The 20,818-nt window shown below is 42.9% G+C and overlaps 2 protein-coding genes and 1 long non-coding RNA gene across 5 annotated transcripts in view; 1 reads left to right on the forward strand and 2 right to left on the reverse strand.

Annotated features, from left to right (window-relative positions):
- Positions 1–2,983: 2,983 nt before the first annotated feature.
- Positions 2,984–8,721, reverse strand: LOC140714352 (uncharacterized). The gene is made up of 3 exons (XR_012095864.1): positions 8,540–8,721; positions 7,717–8,277; positions 2,984–3,238 (listed from the first exon to the last, which is right to left on the reverse strand). It is a non-coding gene; the product is annotated as an uncharacterized lncRNA (long non-coding RNA).
- Positions 8,131–20,818, forward strand: part of pstpip1a (proline-serine-threonine phosphatase interacting protein 1a) — a 113,707-nt gene continuing 101,019 nt past the window's right edge. For 2 of the 3 annotated variants that reach the window (XM_073025533.1, XM_073025534.1), the window contains exon 1: positions 8,131–8,263. In XM_073025533.1, coding sequence (XP_072881634.1) covers positions 8,231–8,263 — 33 coding nt within the window. In that variant the 5' untranslated portion in view covers positions 8,131–8,230. Of the gene's footprint in view, positions 8,264–8,650; positions 8,792–20,818 lie in introns of those variants that run through there. The other variant, XM_073025535.1, reaches the window with a different exon arrangement.
- On the reverse strand, positions 12,878–14,395 carry LOC140714489 (transmembrane protein 248-like). Its single transcript, XM_073025786.1, has one exon. The coding sequence runs from the start codon at positions 14,393–14,395 to the stop codon at positions 13,463–13,465; it is 933 nt and encodes a 310-aa protein (XP_072881887.1). The 3' UTR covers positions 12,878–13,462.

Genomic DNA, 20,818 nt, shown 5'->3' on the forward strand with positions numbered 1-20,818 from the left:
ATCTTTATGTCCTCGTTGTCCACGGGAATGGTACCGGAGGATTGGAGGGAGGCGAATGTTGTCCCCTTGTTCAAAAAAGGTAGTAGGGATAGTCTGGGTAATTATAGATCAGTGAGCCTTATGTCTGTGGTCGGAAAGCTGTTGGAAAAGATTCTTAGAGACAGGATCTATGGGCATTTAGAGAATCATGGTCTGATCAGGGACAGTCAGCATGGCTTTGTGAAAGACAGATCATGCCTAACAAGCCTGATAGAGTTCTTTGAGGAGGTGACCAGGCATATAGATGAGGGTAGTGCAGTGGATGTGATCTACATGGATTTTAGTAAGGCATTTGACAAAGTTCCACATGGTAGGCTTATTCAGAATGTCAGAAGGCATGGGATCCAGGGAAGTTTGGCCAGGTGGATTCAGAATTGGCTTGCCTGCAGAAGGCAGAGGGTTGTGGTGGAGGGAATACATTCAGATTGGAGGCTTATGACTAGTGGTGTCCCACAAGGATCTGTTCTGGGACCTCTACTTTTCGTGATTTTTATTAACGACCTGGATGTGGGGGTAGAAGGGTGGGTTGGCAAGTTTGCAGATGACACAAAGGTTGGTAGTGTTGTGGATAGTGCAGAGGATTGTTGAAGATTGCAGAGAGACATTGATAGGATGCAGAAGTGGGCTGAGAAGTGGTAGATGGAGTTCAACCCGGAGAAGTGTGAGGTGGTACACTTTGGAAGGACAAACTCCAAGGCAGAGTACAAAGTAAATGGCAGGATACTTGGTAGTGTGGAGGAGCAGAGGGATCTGGGGGTACATGTCCACAGATCCCTGAAAGTTGCCTCACAGGTAGATAGGGTAGTTAAGAAAGCTTATGGGGTGTTAGCTTTCATAAGTCGAGGGATAGAGTTTAAGAGATGCGATGTAATGATGCAGCTCTATAAAACTCTAGTTAGGCCACACTTGGAGTACTGTGTCCAATTCTGGTCTCCTCACTATAGGAAGGATGTGGAAGCACTGGAAAGGGTACAGAGGAGATTTACCAGGATGCTGCCTGTTTTAGAGAGTATGGATTATGATCAGAGATTAAGGGAGCTAGGGCTTTACTCTTTGGAGAGAAGGAGGATGAGAGGAGACATGATAGAGGTGTACAAGATATTAAGAGGAATAGACAGAGTGGACAGCCAGCGCCTCTTCCCCAGGGCACCACTGCTCAGTACAAGAGGACATGGCTTTAAGGTAAGGGCAGGGAAGTTCAAGGGGGATATTAGAGGAAGGTTTTTCATTCAAAGAGTGGTTGGTGCGTGGAATGCACTGCCTGAGTCAGTGGTGGAGGCAGATACACTAGTGAAGTTTAAGAGACTACTAGACAGGTATATGGAGGAATTTAAGGTGGGGGGGTTATATGGGAGGCAGGGTTTGAGGGTCAGCACAACATTGTGGGCCAAAGGGCCTGTAATGTGCTGTACTATTCTATGTTCTTTGTTCTATTTGGTGATCAGCATGCCCCAGAATCAATGCCAAGGATCAAGGCCCGAGGGTTGATTCAGAAGTCCAGATGTTGAGGCCCGCTGAGAGTCCACTGGTGAGGTCAAAGCCTGGTATGCATGCAGACCTGAGTTTGTTGGAGGCTTGTCGTCCTGTCCTGGGATTAAGGGACTCTGTGTGTATGTGAGTGAGAGGAAAGGAGGGGGCTTGTTTTGCTGTTGTTCCTCTGTTGCCTGTTGTGTTCTGTGCTGTTCTGCTGAACATTGTGCGCATGCTATGTTGGCACCAGAATGTGTGGCAATACTTGTGGGCTGCCCCCAGCACACCTTCAATTGAGTTGGTTGTTATTGTAAGTGACACATATGTTTCAATGTACAAATAAACTCAAATCTTGAATCTTGAGTTTATTCCTATTTTCAGTATGTATTCAATGCATTTTGAAAGTTCCTATTGAATTTGATTCCACCAATTATTCAGACACTGTAAACCAGAAATACCAACTCGCTGCCAGAATCATTTTCTTATTGTCCTTTCAGTTCTGTTATGGCAGAAAAATCAGTTTCTCTTAATTTTTTCCTCAACATGAATGGTTTTGAACATGTTTATTGTTTATCCTCTTGATTCTTCCAGCATCTTCAGCCTCTTCACAAAAATGAACTCCCTCAACCCTGAAGACGCAAGAGACTGCAGATACTGGAGTCTCTTGAAGCTCTCAGACCCGCTGTTGCTCCAGCTTTTTCGTGTTGCTCCCTCATCCCTGTTTCAATCTAGTCAATCTCTACCAACTTCCCAAAAGCTTGAGCTTTGTAGCTGAGGCATAATTAGCACATTACAATAGTATGGTTTGGTATCATAGTGATCAAGTTACTAGATTAATATCCAGTATTCTAGCCTAATGTTAACATCTAGTTATAATTTCTGTGCCAACTTGAGAACTTAATTTCAGGCAAACAAACGTACAATAGACCCTTCCTGATGAAGGGCCTTGGCCCAAAACGTCAACTCTTTATTCCTCTCCGTAGATGCTGCTCGACCTGCTGAGTTTCTCCAGCATCTTGTGTGCATTACTCTGGATTTCCAGCATCTGCATGATCTTTTGTGTGTATAATAGTTTTGGGCTCTTTATGTGAGGAAGGATGTGCTGGCATTGGAGTGGGTCCAAGAATGAAAAGGTTATTGTATGAGAGCAGTTGGTAGCTTTGGGCATATATTCACTGGAGTTTAGAAAAATGAAGGGAGATCTCATTGAAACGCTATGAAATATTGAAAGGCCTAGATAGAGTGGACATGGAGAGAATGTTTGTAAAGGTGCGAGAGTCTAGGACAAGAGAGCACAACCTCCAAATACAAGGACATCCTCTTTTTTAATCACTAATTTTTATTGCAACACCAACAAATTACATTCAATACAACCAGTTGCTGATTACATTTTGACTGTTTAACCCAGCCACCCCCCAACTCTCATCCCCACCCCCCTCTCCACTACACTCTGTCCCCCCCCATCCCTCTCCCCTCCACCAACCAGTTGAATAGTAGTGCATACTCAGACAGAGCATTCCTGTTTTAAGTTAGATATCAAATTTGTCCACATTAAGGTTATGTTTGGTCATGCATCATTTATTCTTTGCTGATGATAATTCCAGGTAAGAGATGTCCTAAAAGCTCTGAAGCCAGTGAGCACTTGAAATATCATGCAGTGGTTTCCAAGGCTGGACTACAAATTTCTTAGCTGCAGTCAGGCCTGCCAGCCAGACTTTGCGTGTTTTTTCTGTAAGAGAAAGGTGGGAGTCATCATTTAGAAGATGTACAGCTGAGTCCATTGGTAATTGTACCCCCATTAGTTCTGTAAGAGTACTGATAACCTTCCCCCACAAACCAAAAACCCCTGGACATTCCCATACAACATGTATAAAAGAGCCAACGGTTCCATGGGGGCAAAATGAGCAATATGGGTCAGGAACCAGTCCCATTTGATGTCTAATTCTCGGTGTTAGATGTGCTCTATGACAAAATTTCGAGTGTATATACCGATGAGTTTGGTTTTTCGAAGCACCAGCAGTATTATCCCAAATCACATCCCAGTCTAAGTCTTGTCCCAATTCAGATACATCTGTATCCAACTTAAAATAGTATGGTCCTTTAAATCTGACCCCCAAAGAAGCCCGTAGGCTTTACAAGCTGATCTTACTCTAAAGTAGAAGAAAAGAGAATGTTTATCAGTATTATGTCGAGATACCAGTTCTTGAAAGCTATGGATAGTACATGCCCCATTAATATCTTGAAGAGTAGTAATACCTTTATCCTCCCAAGTTCTGTTATTGAATGGTTTCCCCTCAGATAGAAAATGATTATTGTTCCATAATGGAGATGATTTGCACCATATGCTTTTAAATTTTAGGTATTTTTCTGCTGCTCTAAATACTTGTAGCATATGGGTTAAAATTGGACCGTAATACAAATCACATTTTTTGGTAGACATACCTATAAGGAGAAAGTCCTTCAACCTTATTGGTGCCATTAGCTTTTGTTCTATATTTTTCCATGACAAAACTTTATCCTCTTCCATCCAGTAGCTAAGACTTTTTAATACAAATGCCTAGTGATATAGTTTAAAATTTGGACGTGTCAATCCCCCATCCGACTTATTGAATTCTAGAGATGACCACTTTATATTGGGTCGTTTACCATTCCACACATAGTATTGTAGTAAGGAGTCCAGTTTTTGCCAATATCCTGCTGGAGGCGCAAGTGGGAGCATTGAGCTTATAAAATTAATGCAGGGTAAAATATTCCTTTTAATGACTGATATACGAACTGGGACTGATAAGGACATCCCATTTAAACAGAGATGAGAAGGAATTTCTGTAGCTAGAGGCTAGTGAATCTCTGGAATTCATTACCACACATGGCTGTGGAGGCCAAGTCACTGAGTATATTTAAAGCAGAGGTTGATAGCTTCTTGATTAGTAAGGATGTCAAAGGTTACAGGGAGAAGGCAGGAGAATGGGCTTGAGGTGGATAATAGATCAGTCATGATGGAATGGCGAAGCAGACTTGATGGGCCAAATGACCTAATTCTGCTCCTATGTCTTGTGATCTAATTTAAAACTAACATAGTGACCAAGAAATCACTGGATAGATGTAAAATCCATCTGTACTTGGGGGAAAGAAATATGGCAACTTTATCTAATCTGGCCTATGCGTGACTCCAGACCCAACATTGACCCTATTTACTATTAAGAATGGACTGCATATACTGACCTTGCTAACAATGCTCACTATTTGTGTTCACATTGTATGCAATATTGCTGCTTGAAACTATTAATGATACCTTCCCTGATATTATTGATGTTTGAGAGAAGTTTTATAGGTCGGTGATTTACCAGGTTTGATGTATTCTGTTTGCTCCAGAAGTCCTCCTACAGTGGTTTCCCCTTTAAAACTCTATAGGTACCCCACCCTACAACAAAAAGCAAATAGTTCAACTCTGTTTTTAGTGCACCTGATTAAGGCTATAGTTTATTTTCAGCAATAGATTGTCTGAGTGTTTGAGTATTTCATGCTATTGGATTTTTATATAGGTATCCGTTAGTCTTGAGAGACCATGGATTTGCACCCTGGAAAGTTTCCAGGGCACAGGCCTGGGCAGGGATGTATGGGAGACTGGCAGTCTCCCCTCTCCACGCCACCGATGCTGTCCAAGGGAAAGGCAAGATACAGCTTGGCACCGGTGTCATCACAGAGCAATGTGTGGTTAAGTGCCTTGCTTAAGGACACAACATGCTGCCTTAGCTGAGGCTTGAACTAGCGACCTTCAGATCACTAGACCAATGCCTTAACCACTTTTAAGGTGCTTAACACCTTAAACACACTATTGGATTACTGGTAGCAAATATGTCTATTTTCTCCATTGTCTGTATTATCTCCAAATGTGTTGTACTAAGTTATATGGTATATCAAGGGGTCTCTCAACCTTTTTTATGCCATGGACCCCTACCATTGACCAAGGAGTCCATGGACCCCAGCTTGGAACCTCCTGTGCTATATCAATGGGCTTTGGAGGGTTGAAACTGAGAGATTATTTTCCAATGTGGAAGTGAGTCCCAATCTCGGATTAAGGAATTGAAATAAACAGACATGTTTTCTAATTGCCTTTGAAAACAGTTAGATTGTAACTAGTTCAAAACAGAAGACCAAAATCAGCAATTTTATCAATTGTTAAAGCAACATCACACCCAGGTTAAGCAAACACAGTTTGTAGTCAAATAAGGTCAAGAGTATGTTGCAGTCAGAGTTTATGTTGCCTCATAATATAGAAGGAAGTTGTTTGAATTATCGGGTCTATGCAGGCTCTCAGGGCAAGCCGATTTCCCCGTTGATTACCCTGTTAACCGTCTTCTGAACCACTAACTTTTGTGATTTTTCCCACCTGCAGTATACCAGGGGTTCAGTTATAGTGGCCAGGTTACCCAACAAACAACCAGCAGGTTTTTTTGAGATGTGGGAGGAAATCAGAGCAGCTGGGGAAAACCCCGATGGTCACAGGGTGGGATGTGCAAGCTCTAGAAAGGCAACACTGCCACGCTGCCCAGAGCTGAAACTGGGATACCTTCTCTTGCCAAAGCAAAATACCTCCAGGCCATAATCAGTGGTGATGATCTTTCCCCCCCACATGAATTAATTGCCTTTTAAGCCATTCAAAACAGCTAGGCTCTGTAGGAGTTACATAAACCAGGCCAGGTAAGAATGATGGACTTAGAAGAAAATAAGACCACATTTTTACATCCACTCATTATTTTACATTGGCTGCTGGCATTTTATTCCCAGATTTACTGAATTAAATTGCCCAGTTGCCATGGTGGGATTTGGAATATCTGGGCTACAAGCCCAGAATTTAATTAAAATGCTGTCATTCTCCTCCAACACCTCATACCTGTAGAAGATGTTTGCTTCTACTAGGTTGTCTGAGCTGACTACGGCATTTTGCAATGACACAAATTAGTTTAAACCAAACCTTAAAATCTTGAAGGCGAGTTTGAATGAGACCTATGTCTCAAGAAAGGCACTGTACTGTAGTGGTTAGCATAATGCTATTACAGCACCAGTAACGGGGGGTTCAATTCCCACCTCTGTCTGTAAGGAGCTTGTATCTTCTCCCCGTGACAGCATGTGTTTGCTCCGGGTGATCTGGTTTCCTCCCATATTCCAAAGATGTATGTGTTAGTAGGTTAATTGGTCACATGGATGAAACTGGACAGCACAGAGTCGCTGGGCCTATTACAGTGCTGTCATCTCTAAATCAATTTAAAGAGACCACCATAATAATTTAAAAAACCAATAAATGCAAATGTGTAAGATAGCTTATATACATAGGTTACGTACGTATGTACATAAAGTGAAACTAGGCACAGGAGTGTCTGTACATGAAGTGACTGACAGGAAATGATAAAGTAGTGGTGGTTGGGGTGTGGAGGGGTGGGTTAGTAGGTGGAGGTTGTTGTTCAGCCTTACTGCTTAGAGAAGGTATCTGTTCCTTACACATCCCAAAGATGTATGGGGGCACATGAGTGTTAAATGGGCAGCACGAGATCATTAGGCTGAAAGGGCCTGTTACCGCACTAAATCTCCAAAACAAATTAATTTCTTCTTTTACAATCTCAAAATATGGCAGTCAAAAGAAGAGGGGTAAACCTCCACTACTACTAAAAATACCAGTTAGCAATTAAAGCAGAAAATGGTGGAAACACTCTGCAGGACAGGCAAAATCTGTGGGCAGAGGAACATAGATAATGTTTCAGGATGAGGGAAACACAAAATTAAAATTAAGTTGCAAAGAAGGTGGAGTGGGGTGGGGTGTGGTGGAAGGGGCATGGGGGAGGCATGGATAAATCATGGAGGTTCTCTGGTCGAGGGGTTAATGGGGGGCAGTAAATGGGTGATCATAAACACAAGAGACTCTGCAGATGCTGGACATCTGGAGTAACACATCCAAATTCTGGAGGAACTCAGCAAGTCAAGCAGCATCTATGGGGGCCGAGCACATTCAATAGGACGCCAGCAGAGTACCGGCATCTGCACAATCTCTTGGATTTGGCCTCCTGTGTTTATAGCTGGATTTGTGCCCCTTGGTTTTAGACCCCCGATGCTGTGGAAACGGCTTTGACCATCTGCTTTTTAAAAAATTTAACGTTTAGGCAAATTTTAGCTTCCAATCTAATATCCACTTCTCAAAGCTTCATCACATACCCCCTTTTCCTTTCCTGAATCCATCTGTCAGTTACTCCCTCATCTGTTTTAATACGTAAATAACTCCAGGAGCGGCGCACACTTCGGCTGTGTTAACAGCTGTTTTCACCTTGCAGCCTCTTCTTGGACAACTTTTTTAAAAACCAACCTCGCACTAAATCTCCTATTTTTAAAAAAATTGCATCCTTCTCTCGATGAATCCCGAAATAAAACTGCTGCTTTCTGCGTCTCGCTGGTCCGTACAACTCCCGGGTGTTAATTGTGGTTGCTCCTGACATCACCAGTGTGAACGCAAAAAAAAAGTCTTCTTCCTTCTGTGCAAGGTTGCTACCAACAGAGTGAACGGAATCGTGTGTTTGAGGAAGCAGTAACGCTCTGCTCTAGCGTGAAGTAATCTGAAAATTGCAAGCAGTCGAGAAACACACCAGCGGATTATCGCCTTTGAAAATTCTTCTTCCGAGAAACGTCTACCTTGTTATCACAGTATTAAAACTTACATACCTCCTCACTCAGTATGACTCGACTCCGGTTTAAGGACGCTTTTTGGGTGAGTGAATTTCGCTGTGAATGTTTAAAGGCACATATATTGGAGTGTGATCAAATGTTTTGTTTTCATTCTGCGTTGTTTCAGGTAATAGCAAATCTAACTTTGTGCTATAAAACAAACTCTTCCTTTTAAACGTGGGAATGTAGACATTTTTCGCTTTTAAACGAGCAGCCAATTAATTCGAGAAGGTAACTAATTTCAAGTGGGTTGGTTACACATTATAGACTCTATGTCCCATTATAAGTCTACACTTGACCCATTTAATGAAGTAATTACCGTTTCCCAAAAATCCAACCAATTTTTTAGTTCCACACTTCATAGCGACTTTCAACCAATTACATTTGTCCTTACTGGTAACCAAAGTCCGACTGAAACGGACCCCTTGGACTGAAGTACTGGAAACGACTAGAGGACGTTAACTGAGGGTCATAGGCGCAGTAATTCGCTGAGTAATATGCTTTCCTGCATCTCAATCGGACTGAAGGGCGGAATTGCAATTGCTTGATACAACGTCAGCCGGGAGACAAGGTGCATTGCAGAAATCCTTGCGGTTGATTGATGGCTGAGGGTAGCATGTCTAAGAGAGAGAGAAGAGGGAAGAATGGTGATCAGAAAACATTGAGTTGAACATCGGGAGAGAGTGTAGAGTTCGGCTGCTACTGGAGAGCGAGGGGCTGGGTTGGGGGAGGAAACCCCTCAAGTATACCACCCGGGGGGGGGGGGGGGGGATATGAGTGCTATTGATGTGTCGGAATGCAATGGAACAGTACGGAAAGCATCTGACTATGTACACAAAGAGTGGAAAGCGTTGCACGGATTATCCTTGTAAATACTTCTCTTTATTAGGAATAAAGTTTATTCTCTTGCACATGGCTTTCTTAAAGCGGCGCACGCAATTTAAGATGATTAGTAGTTGTGAATCGACAGAAGATTTTAAGAGCCCCACCCTGCTCAGATACGACTGACTTTAACCAGTCAGATTCGGGGGATATTGTATTTACCGACTGATACTGTGATGTTGGATCACGCTTGGTAACGATATTAATAGAGAAAAGTTACGTCGAAAGTGTCACCGTGTCCCATTGCAACTTCAAACTTGTCCTTTCCGAATAAATCTATGCTCCTGTGGTGACGCCATGAAGTTATTGAACTCAAAGGATGAGACAGAATCAGGTTTATTATCACTGAAGTATGTAGTGAAGCTTGGTGTTTGCGGCAGCAGTATAGGCAAGACATGAAGATACTGTAGGTTACAGGAAGAAATGTATATTAAAATAAATAAGTAGTGCAAGAAGTGCAAAATAGTGAGGCGTGTATCGATTCATTCAGAAATGTGATCGCAGAGGGGAAGAAGCTTTTTCTAAAACATTAAGTGTGTGTCTTCAGGCTCCTGTACCTCCTTCCTGATGCTAATGATAAAAGGGCATGTCCTGAATAGTGAGGGTATTTCCACTGACATGAGTCATTGCCCCTTGGAGACGTCCCAGTTGTTGAAGTGGCTAATGTCCATGATGGAACTAGCTTAGTCTTCAACCCTCTGCAGCTTTTTTCATCCTGTGCATTGAAGTATCTATTCCAAACAGTGATGCCACCAGTCAGAACTGTATGTACATCAGTAGATATTTGCTAGAGGCTTTGGTGACATACCAGATCTCCTCAGACTCTAATGAAATACAGCCACTGACTTGTCTTCTGCATGATTGCATCAATATGTTGGGTCTAGGATAGATCTTCAGAAATCTTGATGTCCAGGTTTTCTTAAAAAAAGTGATCAGAAAACATTGAGTTGGTCGTCACAGTGGGAGAGCATTTTGGAGATAGTGATCACAATTCTATCTCCTTTACCATAGTGTTGGAGAGGGATAGGAACAGACAAGTCAGGAAAGTGTTTAATTGGAGTAAGGGGAAATATGAAGCTATCAGGCAAGAACTTGGAAGCAAAAATTGGGAACAAATGTTCTCAGGGAAATGTATGGCAGAAATGTGGCAAATGTTCAGGGGATATTTGTGTGGTGTTTTGCATAGGTACGTTCCAATGAGACAGGGAAAGGATGGTAGGGTACAGGAACCGTGGTGTACAAAGGCTGTTGAAAATCTGGTTGAGAAGAAAAGGAAAGCTTACAAAAGGTTCAAAAAACTAGGCAATGATAGAGATCTAGAATATTATAGGTTAACAGGAAGGAGCTTAAGAATGAAATTAGGAGAGCCAGAAAGGGCCATAAGAAGACCTTGGGGAGTAAGATTAAGGAAAACCCCAAGGCATTCTACAAGTATGTGAAGAGCAAGAGGATAAGACATTAGAGAATAAGACCAATCAAGTGTGACAGTGGAAAAGTGTTTATGGAACCGGAGGACATAGCAGAAGTACTTAATGAATATTTTGCTTCAGTATTCACTACAGAAAAGGACCTTGGCAATTGTAGGGATGACTTACAGTAGACTGAAAAGCTTGAGCATATAGACATTAAGAAAGAGGATGTGCTGAAGCTTTTGGAAAGGATAAAGTTGGATAAGTCACAGGGACTGGACGAGATGTACCTCAGGCTTCTGTGGGAGGCGAGGGAGGAGATTGCTGAGCCTCTGGCAATGATCTGTGCATCATTGATGGGGACGGGAGAGGTTCCGAAGAATTGGAGGATTGCAGATGTTGCTGTCTTATTCAAGAAAGGGAGAAGAGTTAGCCCAGGAAATTATAGATCAGTGAATCTTACTTCAGTGGTTGGTAAGTTGATGGAAAATATCCTGAGAGACAGGATTTATGAACATTTGGAGAGGCAGAATATGATTAGGAATAGTCAGCATGGCTTTGTCAAAGGCAGGTCGTGCCTTATGAGCCTGATTGAATTTTTTGAGGATGAGACTAAACACATTGATGAAGGTAGAGCAGTAGATGTAGTGTATATGGATTTCAACAAGGCATTTGATAAGGTATCCCATGCAAGGCTTATTGAGAAAGTAAGGAGGCATAGGATCCAAGGGGACCTTGCTTTATGGATCCAGAATTAGCTTGCCTACAAAGGCAAAAAGGTTGTAGACAGGTCATATTCTGCATGGAAGTCAGTCACCAGTGGAGTGCATCAGGGATCTGTTCTGGGACCCCTACTCTTTGTGATTTTTATAAATGGCCTAGATGAGGAAGTGGAGGGATGATTTAGTAAATTTGCTGATGACACAAAGGTTGGGGGTGTTGTGGATAGTGTGGAGGGCTGTCAGAGGTTACAGCGGGATATTGATAGGATGCAAAACTAGGCTGAGAAGTGGCAGATGGAGTTCAACCCTGATAAGTGTGAGGTGGTTCATTTTGGTAGGTCAAATATGATGGCAGAATATAGTATTGATGGTAAGACTCTTGGCAGTGCGGAGGATCTGAGGGACCTTGGGGTCCGAGTCCATAGGACACAAAGCTGCTGCGGAGGTTGACTCTGTGGTTAAGAAGGCATATGGTGCATTGGCTTTCATCAACCATGGGATTGATTTTAAGTGCCGAGAAGTAATGTCACAGCTCTATAGGACTGTGGTCAGATTCCACCTGGAGTACTGTGCTCAGTTCTGGTCACCTCACTACAGGAAGGATGTGGAAGCCATAGAAAGGGTGCAGAGGAGATTTGCAAGGATGCTGTCTGGATTGGTTTGTATGCCTTATGAGAATAGGTTGAGTGAATTCGGCCTTCTGTCCTTGGAGAGACAGAGGATGAGAGGTGACCTGATAGAGGTGTTTAAAATGATGAGAGGCATTGATCGTGTGGATAGTCAGAGGCTTTTTCCCAGGTCTGAAATGGCTAACACGAGAGAGCACAGTTTTAAGGTGCTTGGAAGCAGGTACAGAGGAAATATCAGGGGTAAGATTTTACGCAGAGTGTGGAATGGGTTGCCGGCAATGGTGGTGTAGGCAGAAACGATAGGGTCTTTTAAAAGACTCCTGGATAGGTACATAGAGCTTAGAAAAATAGAGGGCTATGGGTAACCCTAGGAAATTTCTAAAATAAGTACATGTTCGGTACAGCATTGTGGGCCGAAGGGCCTGTATTGTACTGTAGGTTTTCTATGTTCTGTGTTTTTAAAATCTATCTGAACATACATTTTTTGTTGCTCTGGATCATCAACAAAATATCAGATGGCACTGTCAAAAGAGATTTGATCCCCTGTGACCAGAAGCTGATTTGGGCCATTTGGCCCATTGAGTCTGCTCCACTATTAGCTCATGGCCTATTTATTATCCTGCTCAACTCCATTCTGCTGCTTCTTCCAAGAACCTTTGGTGCCCTTACTAATCAAGAACCTATCAACCTCCAATTCAAATATACCCAATGACTTGACTCCACAGCTGTCTGAGACAACAAAGTCCACAAATTCTCCACCCTCCGGATAAAGAAACTCCTCCTCATCTCTGTTCTAAAAGGACAACCTTCTATTCAGAGGCAGTGCCCTCTGGTCACAACTCCCTCACTATAGGTAACTTCCTCTTCACATCCACTCTGTCTAGGCCTTCCATTATTCAATAAGTTTCATTGAGATCTCTCCTCATTCTTCTCAACTCCAGCGAGTTGAACACTGGTGAGGCCTCACTTGGAGTATTGTTCTTTTTTTTTACTTGTTTGCTTATTTATTGAGAAATATTATCCAAATGAATCTCTGGGGTAATACACTCTAAAAAGCTATTTGGAGTCAGGGGTTCCAATCAATGAGATGAGATTGGAGGTATGGGTTGTAGAGGTGGCTTGCAAAAGTGACACAAAGTCAGGTTACTGACTCTTCTCTAGAAATATCTATTTATTGGCATCATGCCTAGATCAAAACAACTTTCAGAGGACCTTAGAAGAATTGTAGATGCATGAAGCTGGAAAAGGCTAAAAAAACATTTCTAAAAACCTGAGTGTTCATCAGTCGACAGCAAGAGAAATGGTCTACAAATGGAGTAAACTCAGTATTGTTGCTACTCTCCTTAGGAGAGGGCATCCTGCAAAGATTGCACCAAGAGCAGAACATACAATGCTGAAGGAGGTGAAAAAGAACCCATAGGTAACAGTAAAAGACCTGCAGAAATCTTGGAACTTGTTTAAGTCTCTGTTCATGTGTCCACTGTAAGAAAAGCAATGAACAAAATGGTATTCAGGAAAGGACATCACAGAGGAAGCCAATGCTCTCCAGAAAAACGACATTGCTGCACATCTCAAGTTTGCAGAAGGCCATCTGTATGTTCTACAATGCTTCTGGGACAATGTTCTTATATAGATTTGTTGCTTTGTGCCTTGGCTTTTTTCTCATTCCACATGCCACAGATACAAAGAAGATAACAACAGCCAGTAGAATTAGAATATAACTGGCATTTAGTAAATGCCGACTGCAGAGAATGCGGTCTTCCTCCAAAAGCAGAATGGTAAAATTAGGTTCAGGTTTGTACTGTGCCACGTAGCACGGAACAGAAGTGTGACTTTGTGAAGATGCCTTCTCAGAGCTCTCTGCCAATGTGATCTGGTACAAAGATGTATCGGTGAGATTCTCCAGGTTACAGGAAGGAAAATATCTTTCTTGAGGGAGAACATGTGCAACTGCAGTCATTGTGATACAGCTAAGGTGATTCTCGGTATTTGTGGAATTTACTTGTGAAAGGTAATGTTCAGGTGTCCATTGTGACATGAGCATGATGTTAATCAGTTCCTTTGCCTTAGAATCTCTTAGCCCTAGCAGACTTCCAGTTACCACAGCCTGGAGAAAAGTTACATTGCTATAAAATCTTTTGTATGGCTCCTTTAAGTCAAAGCTCATTGGCACCAGCAGGGAGACACTGACTGGTGCACTTGGTGTAGAAACAACAGTTGAAGGCTGTCCTGTAGTGGTATGAGCTAATGGATCAGGGTCTGGTCGCCTCCTTATGGAACCATGCCTAACAAGGGCAGGGAGAGCTTCCAAACTTTTATTTTTAGATTGACAGAATTTCAGTTTACTGAGAGACTGAAGGACCATATTCCAGACCTGAGGCACATCAGGGTTTGTGATTTCATGTGACTGGATATAGATGCCTAAACTGAAGAAAGCGACTGCCAAAGAACTGATGCACAGAATAAACACAACCAGCGGTGGCCTGTCGGTAAGAAAATACTTCACATCCTCCAACCCCTGGCGCACTACCATGGCAGCAGCTAATCGGACCAATGGTAGTACTGTTTGACCACTGATCCAATTTGTAAACCTTTCCCAGAGAACTGGAGATTGTTCTTCTTCCTCAGCAACGACGCCAGTAACCCCGCCTGCCCCAGGGCGGAAGCCGCCGCCAGCCACTTGGAGTATTGTGAGCAGTTTTGGGCCCCTTATCTGCTGACATTGGAGAGGGTTCAAAGGAGTTTCACAAAAATGATTCTGGGATTAAAAGGCTTGTTTTATGAGGAGCATTTGATGGCTCTGAGCCTGTACTCACTGAAATTTTAGGAGGAACTTCTTTAGCCAGAGAATGGTGAATCTGTGCAATTCATTGCCAAATGTGGCCGTGGAGGTCAAGTTACTGAGTATACTTAAAACAGAGGTTGATAGATTCTTGATTGGTCAGAGCATGAAGGGATACAGGAGAAGGCAGCAGATTAGGGCTGAGAGGGAAAATGGATCAGTCATGCATGATGAAATGGCAGAGCAGAGTCGATGAGCCAAATGGCCTAATTCTGTTTCTATGTCTTACAAAAACTGACAAAGACACATTGTGTAAATAAAAAGTAAGTAATACTCATGACCCGTGAGTTGGTGAATTAATTAAAAGTATGTCAGTAGTTTGTGGAGTCAGTTCAGAATTGTGGTAAGTGAAATTATCCACACCAGTTCAGGAGCCTGATAGCTGTAGGATTTAGTTCGTCTTTCACAGGTTCACTTTTCAATCTTTTGGATCAAATTGTATATCATGTACAAAGTGCTTGTGAAGAGATGAGATGAGAGGATGCCATTTATTCTACTGAGTCTATGCAGCACATGTAGAACGGTGTCAGGTATTGCCTGGCAACTGGAAAGAATAGGAATTCCAAATTTGATGGGAGCATTGTCCATGATTCCACACCTACAGACTCACTTTCAAGGACTCTACAACTCATGTCCTCTATTTTATTTTGTATTTGCACAGTTTCGCTTTTGCACATTGGTTGCTTGTCTTTCTTTGTATGTGTATAATGTTTCCTGATTGTGCTGTATTTCTGTGTATCTAGTATGAATATGTACTTTGATAATAAATTTACTTTGAATGTAAGTTTACTTTGAACTTCAAATCTTTGAAAGCTTATTTCACAGTTTAGTGCTGCTTGCGTGGAAATTGATTGGCATTGAAAATTACGTGATTGAAAGTGAGCCTCAATCTGGAATGGAAAGCAGTAGCCGTTTCCTGGTTGCAGCAGAGCACATTTGACTAGGCAGCAGATGAATCTACGTGCAACCCAGACGACTTTCTGACTTTAAAGCTGCTGAGCTGAGACCATTGTAATTTGACCATCACAAGTACATGGATGGGTGGGGTATGGAGGGCTATGATCCGGGTGCAGTTCGATGGGACTATGCAGAATAGTAGCTAAGCGTAGACTAGATAGACCAAAAGGCCTTCTTCTGTGCTGTAGTGTTCAATGACTCTAGTCCTCTGTCAAAATCCAACCTGGTCATACATAAAAGGTCACTCACACTGAAACTTCAGTTTTTACAAGCTGCCACAGAGCTCACTGGAGGCCACGTTCACAGGCTGACAAACTTACTCTTGCTCACCACAGACATTTCACTTGAGCTCAGCTGAAAAACTGGCAGTTGCAAGTTCTGCGTGAAGGGTGTGCTTTTCTTCCACTGAATCTCCAAGTCATTGCTACTGGCTGGACCAAATTGTGCTCCACAGGTGGACGACTATATCTGCCCATTCATCTAGGATACTTCTGTAGCTGAAGTTTCTCACGAGTCTGCTTCCTGGTCCCACAGAGCATTTCATGTCATTGTGGTCAGACAGCACACTTCAGCAAACAGACAAATGATGATGCTGAAGGTACTCCTGTACCAAGGAGTTGGAGGTGATTTGGTTTGTCACCAAATATTCTCGCAATTTCTATAGACAAACCCTAGAGAACATTTTAACTGGTTATGTCACCGTCTGACATGGAGAGGCCACTGTACAGGATACAGAGGGTTGCAAACTCAGCCAGCTCCATCATGGGCACTAGCCTCAAATGAGAGAAAGTCTGCAGATGCTGGAAATCTGAACAACACACACAAAAGGCTGGAGGAACTCAGCAGGCGAGGCAGCATCTATGGAAAAGAGTCCAGTCGCTGTTTCAGGACAAAACTCTTACCGAAATGTCAACTGTATTCTTTTCCATAGATGCTGCCAGGCCTGCTGAGCTCCCCCAACATTTTGTGATGAGCACTAGCCTTCCCAGTATCAAGGACATTTTCAAAAGGCGATGCCTCAAAAAGGATTCATCCATTGTTAAGGAACTCTATCACCAAGGATGTGCTCTCTTCTTATTACTGTCATCAGAGGGGAGGTACAGGAGCCTGAAGACATACACTCAGTGTATGAGGAACAGCATCTTCCCCTCTGCCATCATATTTGTGAATGGACAATGAACACACCCATAAACACTACCTCACTATTTTTGCTGATGAAGGGTCAGTTGTTTACTCTTGTCCATGGCTGCTGCCTGGCCTGCTGAGTTCCTCCAGGACTAAACACAAAGTACACTGCTGATGCTGTGGTCAAACCAACACATACAACACGCTGGAGGAACTCAGCAGATCGGGCAGCATCCATTGAAATGAGCAGTCAACGTTTCGGGCCGAGACCCTTCGTCAGGACTGAAGAAGGAGGGGGCAGGGGCCCTATAAAGAAGGTGGGAGGAGGGTGGAAGGTGCCAGGTGAAAAACCAATCAGAGGAAAGATCAAAGGATGGGAGAGGGGAAGCAGGGAGGGGATAGGCAGGAGAGGTGAAGAAGGAATGTAAGGGGAAAGCTGTATGGGTAGTAGAAGAAGGCAGAATCATGACAGAGGTGATAGGCAGCTAGAAGAGGAGGCAGGGTGAAAGTGGGATGGGGGAAGGGAGAGGGAGGGAATTACCGGAAGTTGGAGAATTCGATGTTCATACCAAGGGGCTGGAGACTACCCAGATGGTATATGAGGTGTTGCTCCTCCAACCTGAGTTTGACCTCATCATGGCAGTAGGACTTCGTCTGTGTGTCACTACTGTATTTTTGCTCTCTTATAGCACTACTTGTTTAATGTATTTTTATACATAGTTCTTATTGTAATTTATAGTATTTTTATATTGCACTGCTGCCACAAAAAAAATCATGAAATGTGTAAGTGATATTAAATCTGATTCTGATTCGGATTCTTATTGATGTCTTATTCAAACGTGTCCCACACCTTGTGAGTTGAGGAAAGAAGTGAGGTCTTATTGCTTGCAGTTATAGCTGTGCAACTAACTGCTGGGAGCTACAGGAAGCTCATTGGGTAAGCACAATGACCAAGGCACTTCCCACATGTGCATGTGTTTCTCAGAATAATTCACTTGCACTTTTGTTCTGTGCTCACAAGCTTTGGCTGCTGCAGCGAGACTTTGCAATGGTTATTTGAAACTCCAAAAATGGAGTCAACAACATTTGTTTTAACAAATCACCCCATTATTGGCAGGGGTTGCGGGGAGATATGACTCAACAAGCTATTCTCCTAATAGCTCCTTGTGACCTTTATCCCCCTTTCAACCAGACTATAGCAGACCCAAATCCAAATTCCGCCTCTTCCTTTCAGCATCAGAATTGGGTTTATTATTACTGACATATGTCATGAATTTTATTTTGCAGCAAATGTACAGTACAATACATAAAATATACTATAAATTTTTTTATCAGTAATTTTTATTGTAACACCAACAAATTACATTCAATACAACCAGTTGCCGATTACATTTTGGCTGTTTAACCCAGCCACACCTCAACCCTCATCGCCACCCCCTCCACTCCTCATCCTCTTCCTCAGCCCCAACCACTTCTCCACCCCTCTCTCCCCCCCATCCCTCTCCCCTCCACCAACCAGCTGAATAGTAGTGCATACACAGACAGAGCATTCCTATTTAACAGAAGATCTTTTAAGTTAGATATCAAATTTTACCACATTAAGATTGTGTTTGGTCATGCGTCATTTATTCTTGCTGATGATAGTTCCAGGTAGGAAATGTCCACAAAGCTCCGAAGCCAGTGAGTACTTGAAATATCATGGGGAGGTTTCCAACACTGGACTACAAACTTCTTGGCTGCAGTCAGGCCTGCCAGCCAGACTTTGCGTGTTTTTTCTGTAAGAGAAAGGTGGGAGTCATCATTTAGAAGATGTACAGTGGAGTCCATTGGTAATTGTACCCCTGTTAGTTCTGTAAGAGTACTGACAACCTTCCCCCACAATCCAGAAACCCCTGGACATTCCCATACAACATGTATAAAAGAGCCAACGGTACCATGGGGGCAAAATGAGCAATATGGGTCAGGAACCAGTCCCATTTGATGTCTAATTCTCGGCGTTAGATATACTCTATGACAAAATTCCATGTGTATATACCGATGATTTGGGTTTTTCGAAGCACCGGCAGCATTATCCCAAATCGCATCCCAGTCTGAGTCTTGTCCCAATTCAGATATCTCCTTATCCCAGGCTTTCATTCCTGATGTGGGCATATAGTTCTGGGAGTTTAATTTATCCATAGATATATGACACTGGAGCACTCTGTATCCAACTTAAAAATATACTATAAATTTTAATAAGAAATGTATAATAAAAAGATAGGTAGTGCAAAAATAGTGTGCATGGGTTCACTGTCCATTCAGAAATTTGATGGCAGAGGGGAAATAGCTGTTCTTTTGATTCTACTGCTGTTCATAGATTTGCATAATAATTTAAATTAAATGTTCATTTTTTTGTAACTGTGGATTCCGAAGTTTTGTTATTGCAGCAGATGCTAGATACAAAACTGGTGTTATGCAAAGAAACTGATATGATCTTGTTCCTTCAATGTATTATTTTCTAATACCTGGGTTCAGAATTAGAAACATTGACATATGTCGTGAAATTTGTTGTTTTGCAACAGCAGTACAGTACAATTTATAGAAAAAATATGATAAGTTACAATAAGAAATATATGATTATTTTAAAATGTTTTAATATTTATAATATAACATTTATTTTGAAATACAGTCCAGAGTAGGCCCTTTCAGCCCTGTGAGCCACACCGCCCCAGCAACCCCTGACAAACCCGATTAACCCTAACCTAGTCATGGGGCAATTTACAACAACTGATTAACTTACCCAGTAAATCTTTGGACTGTGGGAGGAAACCAGAGGACCTGTAGAAAACCCCCGCACTTCTCGGAGGACATACAGAGGCTCCTTATAGAGGATGCCAGGATGGAACTCTGAACTCCAGAATGTCCCTGAGCTGTAATGCAAGAATTGAGAGGGAGTGTTCATGGGTGGGTTCATTGCCTATTCAGAAATCTGATGGCGGAAGTAGTGATTAGGGTTGGGCAGGTTGGTTCAAAAAGAAGGGAAATAGCTGCTCTTGAACCTGATGGTATGGGTCTTCAGGCTTCTGAACAGCTTATGTTCTGTCTCCAATGTGACAGCATGAACTTCGATTTCTCTAATGTAGTAATTTCTCACCCCTCTTGCTTCTCTCTTTTTCCACTCCTTTTTCTGGTCCTATTACTTCTTCTCTTCTCCTCACCTGACCATCGCCTTCTTCTGGTTCCCTTCCTTATTCCCTTTCTTCCATGGTCCACTCTCCTCTCCTATCCGACGCCTTCTTCCTCACCTGTCAGCTCCCAGCTTCTCACTTCATCCCCCCCCCACCTGGTTTCACCTATCGCCTGCCAGCTTGTACTCCTTCCTCCTCCCCCAACTTCTTATTCTGGCTTCCGCCCCCTTCCTTTTCAGTCCTGATGAAAGTTCTTGGCCTGAAACGTTCCTCTCCATGGATGCTGCCTCCAGCATTTTGTGTGTGTTGCTCCAGGTTCCCGTACCTCCTGCTCTTTTGTAACTTTCCCAGGCTGCTGTGACATTGACATTTTCATCATCATGAGCCGTGTCGCATGATGTTGGTGATGCACCATCAATATCTCTGAGACATGGGTTAAGGTAGGCTTTTATTGGCTGGAAGAAAGCACAAGCAGCAAGTGACCACCACACAACATCCTGGAGACTGAAGAAGGGTCTGTGCCTCCAATCGCCTTTATACCGGGTTCTGTGGGAGGAGCCACAGGAGCAGTCAGCGGAGGGGGGGGGGGGGGGGGATGTCCATGCAGGTATATGTAGTTCACCACAGTTGGCAATCATGGTCTTTCCATGATCATGATTGTTCTTGGCAAATTTTTCTACAGAAGTGGTTTGCCATTGCCCTCTTCTGCACAGTGTCTTTGCAAGACAGGTGTCCCCAGCCATTGTCAATACTCTTCAGAGACTGTCTGCCTGATCGAACAGCCAGGACTTGTGATAGGCACCAGCTGATTGTATGACAATGCACCACATGCTCCCATGGCTTCCCTTGAACCTGACTGGTGCGG

This window comes from Hemitrygon akajei, chromosome 21 (genome assembly GCF_048418815.1).
Source record: "Hemitrygon akajei chromosome 21, sHemAka1.3, whole genome shotgun sequence".
Taxonomy (NCBI): Eukaryota; Metazoa; Chordata; class Chondrichthyes; order Myliobatiformes; family Dasyatidae; genus Hemitrygon; species Hemitrygon akajei.

Coding starts and splice junctions, on each gene's coding strand:
- LOC140714489 (XM_073025786.1), bottom strand. CDS start 14,395: ATGGTAGTGCGCCAGGGGTTGGAGGATGTGAAGTATTTTCTTACCGAC.